We start from the raw sequence: 6,840 nt of genomic DNA, 5'->3' as shown, positions 1-6,840 counted from the left end.
GGAACATCTAATACTTTTTCAGAACACGTTTGGATATAAGAAGGAATAGAAATGCTATTGTGAAAATGGTTTTTTTGTGGTAGAAAAAAAAAGCCCTAATATTCGAAGAAGATAGGTCTTAGTTTCTTTTTTTCATTTTGTTAATGGAAAATAACAGAAAAATAAACATTTTTTCTCTCAGAAGTTAATGACTATTAATTTACTGTTAGTATTAGCTCTCTCAGTCTACAAAAAGCTATATAATAACAATAATGAACATAGATAGCCTTTACTTCTTACAACACCTTGATGAAGTAGGCCTTATTATGTCCATTTTACAGAAGAGGAAACTGAGGCACAAACAGGGTAAGTAATGTGCCCAAATCATATAGCTAGTATGAGGCAGAGTTAGGATTTAAACTGAGAGAGGGAGGTCATGAATCAGCGTTCTTAACTACTATGCAACACTCAGAGAGTTACTAAAAAGCAAGAAGAAAAATTCCTACTTTGTCATGGGCAACAGTTCACTAACCACTTAGTAAATGAAAGTGTTTACTTAATTCTCCAATGTGAAATGTGGGGAATTAAAAAATACACAGAGCTTGCAAACTGGTTTACTTTTATGATTGGTTCTAGGCAAAGAAAATGCTGTATATGTTTAAAGAAGTCAAATTCATGAACCATTCTCTCTCAGGGAAACCAGCTGGTGGTCTATATAAATAATATCACAATATCACTTTTCTACAAAGAAAGACAGCAATGGAGCCATGGGAAGTTTCTTTTGGGGGGGTGGGGGTGAGGAAATTCAGTTAAAAATGAAACATATCCATGGGGTTAGCTGAGAAAGAAATTGGGAGAAATCTGAGAGGAGCCCAGTGAACTTGGTCTCCACAATTCTCATATTTAACCATGAAATCAAAATTAGGGGCAGAGCTAGATTTTCATGGGCATAAGTAGGTTCGTCAGTAAGTTCCAAAGAGTTCACAGGATCTTCTTTCTATTCCTTTTTAAGATCTGTGTTAAAGAACCGAGAATTTTGACTGCTGAGTAAACTTGTTCATTTAGTAAATAATGAGTAAAAGCAGTTAAGGGTTGACTCAGAAGAAAGACAGAAAGCATGGTAAATGTGGGTAAGGGCATTACAATTTTGCAAACAAAACCAAATCTCTGAAACAGGATGATTTGCTAAACTATTGTAAGTAACTTGGGAAAGAAAGCGGGACACCCACAAGTGAATTGTTTTTCCTCTTTTCCCCTTCTCTTCAGAGTTCCATCTAGACGCTGCAGCCTTGCGCAGCTAGTAGAAGAATTTTTAAGAATAATAACTGAAAAAGCAAACTAAGACTTAAGTGATCAAGATAGAAATACACAAAGGGGATATTATAATGTAATGTTTATTAAGCTAAATTGAGAAACACAATTATTTTATTTTAAGTTACTCCCTTTCAGTACATGAAAGAAATGGTCCACAGTAAAACAAAAGAAGTATTTACAAAGACATTATTTTATCATCTCCAGTTCTGTATGCATTTTAGCCTTTGACATCTGTCTCTACCATCACAACCAACACAGAGTGGTTCAAAATAGAATTTTGACTATGCAGATGGGAGCAAGATAAACTCAAAACATGCAAACCAACACCAATGACCAGTACAAGTCCTGCTCTTGGTATTTATAGACCATATTTACAAAAGTCAAGTTAAACCAATTGGTCCTTCTGTACATGTGTTACTATTAGTACTTTACATTTACATATTTATGTGCATTTGTATTATCAAGTAAAAAGATAAATTTTAAATTATTTATGAAAAATATATAAAATATGACAGGTAACATACTTCAATTTGAGTGCGTGTTCAAAACTCAGTGCTTAAAAATATTTGGAAAAAAATCCAAAATACATTCTGATGGGAAATACTAAAAGTGAGAGAGATAAGGAAATAATGTGTTAAATGTGGTAAGTAGGGGAGGTGGGCAGAAAGAAGGTATGCATCGAGGCAGGAATCACACAGGATAAGCCAGATGAAGAATCAGAAATGAAAGACGGACAGTTTTCCCCCAGATCCAGGTCATGTGAAATTGAACAGAACCAAGGGACTTTCAGGATAAGGTGAAGGAATTTGAGCCTTGATAACGAGCTCATACTACCAGCCGATGCAGAACTGACTTCCCCCGAGAGTTTCGTTAGGAAGCATGCCATGGACATTCACGGTACAGTAAGCTACAGCGTCAGTTCTTTATCCGGCTTTCGTGGAGAGGGAAAGGGGGCCACGTGCCGGATGATGACCTCACACAACTTCAGTGGGTGTCTGTCCTTACTGAAGAAACACCGGACGGCATCAGCCCCTTCCCAAACACAAGATGGGTTGGGAATTCTCGCCCCTCAAAATTCTTCTTTCTCCAAAGACCGAAGTCCATAAGGCTTGGGGCAACTCACCCCTGCGTGGAGGAGCCCCAGATCTTCCCCGGGGTGTTTCCCGGCCATTGCTGGCAGGGGTGGAGTAGGGTGGGGCGGCCGGGCGGATCCGCTAGTTGAGGCAGGGGCAACAGAAGCAGCAGAGGGTCCGGCAGGGGTTCTTCTTCTTGTACTGCACCGCCTTGCGCACCTGCGCCTTGGCCTGGCCAGTGTAGTCGAGGGTCTTCTCCACGTTGAGCTCGATGACGTTCAGGGTGTCGGCCTGCTCCTCCACCACCACGGCCATCTGCAAGAAGAGCTCGTGCACGTCGCGGATGCGGCTCTCCAGCCGCAGCAGCTCGCGGTGGCGGCTCTCGATCTCGTTGAGGGCCGCCCGCGCGCCCTTCACGTCGGCGAGCAAGTTCTCAGAGAACACGTCCCACTTGCCCTGCTCGAACATATCCTCGATCTGGTCGCCCGAGACGTCCTTGCCCATGATCTCGAGCTGGCGCTGGATGCGGATCTTGCAGTTGGCGCGCTGCTTCATCTCGGCCTGGTTGTACTCGTGCATGGCGCTCTGGAAGGTGCGCGTGAGCGCGCTGTACTGCGCCCGCGAGATGCGCGCCACCGCCGAGTTGGGGCCGTGCCGGGCCTCGGCCTCCTCGCTCAGCGCCTTCATGGCGCTCAGCTTGCGGTGGATGTTCTCGCCCCGGGCCTTGATGTCCTTGGCGATGGAGTTGGTGTCGCGCTTGATGCTGCTGAGGCGCCGCATGGACGTGAGGAAGCGGGCGTTCTGCTTTCCCAGCCGCTTCACGTCGGTCATCAGCAGCTGGTTTTCGTTCTGAAGGTCCTGGATGTCTCGGTACAACGACTCCAAGATGTGGTCCGTCTCGAACACGATGTCCTCGTGGGGCGAGTCAAAGTCATCGTCGTCGTCTGCGAACTGCTGGTCATAGTTCTTGGTTAACTCCATAAGTTCAGATAGCCGGTCCTTCATTTTGCCTGCAAGTAGAGACTGGGGTTAAACTCATTGAGCGAGTCAAATACTCGCATTGAGAGCACTGAAGCTCAAAACAAGGAAACTTCTGCCCAGCGCTGCCAGTTCTCTATGCCCGGCTGCAGGCAACACAGGTACTACAGGAGCTAAATATTCTATGACATTTTGCTCACAAGGAAAGGACTAACGTGACCGAGAGCCGTGAACACAGCTGTGCTACCTAGCCCATGAGACATCTGCAGCTCGGAACTCAGTCAGCAATGTAAAATTTCAGATTGCATGAGGAACCAATCACTTTTGCTTGCCTTATGCTTTCCAATAATCGCAAGTCAAAACAGGCACAGAAAAAGGAAAAAGAAGAAGAAAATACTTGCAAGGATAAAGATTTTCAAATAAGGACAATCAATGTACTGCCAAGGCTGTAGGACCAGCTCTAAGGGCTGTGGATTTTTTGTCTGTTTCAGCAACAGCTTAGCATGCCTGGTCCCAAGATTCCTAAGAGTTCTTAAAACAGTTAACATATAAATCATTAGTTTAATATGTTTTCCCGGGGCGCCTGGGTGGCTCAGCGGGCTAAGCCTCTGGCTCAGGTCATGATCTCAGGGTCCTGGGATGGAGCCCCGCATCCAGCTCTCTGCTCAGCGGGGAGCCTGCTTCTCCCTCTCTCTCTGCCTCTCTGCCTACTTGTGATCTCTCTCTGTCAAATAAATAAATAAAATCTTTTAAAAAATGTTATTTCTTAAAAATCTTATAAAAGTAAAACATGCTTGAAGTAAAACAACAAAACAAAGACAAAAATCTAATGAGGAAGTATAAAATTTGGATGTTGAAATTTCCTTGCTCCTCTCTGTTCATTATCACTGATACAGACTTCAGTTTGAGTGACTGTTTGAGGGGGTGACATCTGAAAATATATTCTGATAGAAGTTACTAAAAGGGAAAGAGATAAGCAAGTGTTTAGTGTGATTTTAGTAAGTAGGAGAGATGGGCAGAAAGAAGATACCCATCTATGCGGCAATCACGCAGCATAACCAGATGACGTGTCAGAAACAAAAGATGTTCAGTTTTTCCCAAGGTCCGTAGTGTTAAGTATCATTAACAAAACTATTTGAAAATTTTTTTAATATGGAAAATTTCAGTCACACATAACCCTAGTAGCCTAGTAGTAATATAACACTCTGATTTAACCATTACACAGTAGCAATATTTGTACTTTTGTTGTTGTTTTTATGCACATGCTGGTATTTTACTCATACCTGAATGCTAAACACTGTACTTAAGTATAAAATATTCATTTAAATCTATATGAAAGCTCTCAGATGCTGCCTTATCCCAGGTTCCCAAGAAAGCAGTCGGAAGAAAATTTTATGTGCCAACATATTACTCGTGATACAATCTCAGGGCCACCAGGGTGAGGGGGAACAGGGATGTGAAGTGGGAAAGAACAGAGACAAATACCGAGCTGGCTACCGCTTCACAAAACAACATAGCCAGTTGCTTAGTCAACTGGAAGTCTCCAGAAAGATTACATTGAGTCATGGCACCTGGAATAGTCCATGAGAAGGAGAAAAAGGGAGTCACAAATGACATAAATGAAATAAATTTGTTGGTTCCTGCCTGTCTCCTGTCTCTTCTTGGTCAATATTCAGCCAATGGACATTAAAACCCCTCTACTCCTCAGGGCTGCCACTGGGGAAACCAAGTCCTATGTCCATGACCTGGTGCTGCTGGGAAACCAGGCATGAGGGCATGTAAGCCTCTGTGGGAGCATCAAGTCACTCCCTTACACTGGAGCTGCAGTGGCTGTCATGTAGCAGATGTTACAGAGGCCTTGCCAAAGTCTGGTCCTTGGGGGAGGCTGAAATAAATGGCAGTGTTAGGGAATGAGGCAACAGAGGAAGCGGCTGGGTTCTTGGCTCTTCACTGATCGGACAGCCAAGAACTAGGGGGTAGTGGAGACTGAGCAAATCTGGGAGGAGTACAAACTGGATGTGGAACAGGCATATACACAGATGAACATAGATGTTACTTTCATATCAGAACTGTGTGTCGATGTACACGTTCAGGTGTTGTCTGCAATATTTGTACTTTTAACGAATTTCTGAAACAAGTTGGCAGCTTAGCAGAATTTCCGTGTTTTTGCAAGGGTGATTCTAATTCATAGCTACATAGCAAGGGAAAATAATGTTCTCTATGTCCACATTTTTTCCAGGGAAGTGAAAAACTTTCATTTTTAGTAGCACATGTAAATGCCAAAATACTGAACATGTTCCCCCTGTGCACAAGATTGTGTAGCTACAAAGATTATCCTCCTACTGTGTCATTTGCAGAAAAGAAGGAAAATGTAGTAGCACTTAATGGACACTCAATCTATGAGGGATCTTGATCTCAAATTCAAAGCTTCTTCCAAGTTGAAGAAATTAATTTTATCTCACTATAGAATGCTGACGAGTTGGATTTAGTCATAATTGGGAAGTGGTGAAATATTATCCATGACCTGTCATCTGCTATCATCATTATTTGCATAAATTAAGCTGAAGTTTTATTCCAAGATAATGATTTTTAATATCCTGCTTCCAAATGCCATTTCTGCTATCTGGTGACAAGAATCAATACCGGACCTTCCCAGTGATAAGGATGTAACTCTCCTACAGGCAGGGCTGAGGGGCAGAAAAAAGACCCAGGCTGGACCAAAACTATGCCATCCCCTAGCCTGAATTTCCTGATACCCAAAATGTCCACACCTTGAACAAAACTTAAAGGCAAACCATAAATTGGGGGAAATTACAATATATGCAGGTAGTGGGTTAATGTACTTAATATACTAAAACCTCGTGCTAGAACAAAACAAAAACAAAACCACTTGCCCAAATAAAGACAATGAAAAAGCAACACATACATGAAGAAATCTAAATGCTAGAGAACCTAAGAGTAACTGATATGGATTAGGTGCTTACTGTAATACCAAGTGCTTTCTAGGCACTTGTCATGTGATACCCTCTTTAATCTTCATACGGACTCCATGAAGTAAGTATCGCCATTATCAGAGCTGGTACGTGAACACAGGGAGATAAAAGAGCTTACCCATGGTTGCCCGGAAGGGAACACTTGGGCCCCAGAGCAGCTGTACTTAACCACTACACAAAACTTCTTCGGTAAATATATAAAAGTGAGTCATGAAGGACTTCACTATTAAAAATTTAATATAAAATATATAAAATTTTAAGCACTGCATTTTTTTTTCACCCACCAAGTAGCCAGGATTTAAAATAATAATAATAATGATGATAATAATAATAATGTTTGAAAATTGGTGAGGATTCTGGGAACTCTGAAAAAATGCTGGTAGGAGAGCAGAGTGATAGAATCTTTTTTAGCAATATGTATCACAAGCTTTTAAAATGTCTATTTGTGGGGGCGCCTGGGTGGCTCAGTGGGTTAAAGCCTCTGCCTTCGGCTCAGGTCATGA

General features: G+C 42.3%; 1 protein-coding gene across 4 annotated transcripts in view; it reads right to left on the bottom strand.

The window, feature by feature from the left end:
* Nucleotides 1-2,489: 2,489 nt before the first annotated feature.
* The window catches only part of STX11 (syntaxin 11), a 52,024-nt gene continuing 47,673 nt past the window's right edge, over nt 2,490-6,840 (bottom strand). For 3 of the 4 annotated variants that reach the window (XM_032873109.1, XM_032873108.1, XM_032873110.1), the window contains exon 2: nt 2,490-3,376. In XM_032873109.1, coding sequence (XP_032729000.1) covers nt 2,508-3,371 — 864 coding nt within the window. In that variant the 5' untranslated portion in view covers nt 3,372-3,376 and the 3' untranslated portion in view covers nt 2,490-2,507. Of the gene's footprint in view, nt 3,377-3,544; nt 3,550-6,840 lie in introns of those variants that run through there. The other variant, XM_032873111.1, reaches the window with a different exon arrangement.

Source organism: Lontra canadensis, unplaced genomic scaffold (genome assembly GCF_010015895.1).
Source record: "Lontra canadensis isolate GAN:19392208 unplaced genomic scaffold, GSC_riverotter_1.0 scaffold47, whole genome shotgun sequence".
Lineage (NCBI taxonomy): Eukaryota > Metazoa > Chordata > Mammalia > Carnivora > Mustelidae > Lontra > Lontra canadensis.
This window is presented reverse-complemented; position numbering and strand designations above follow the sequence as displayed.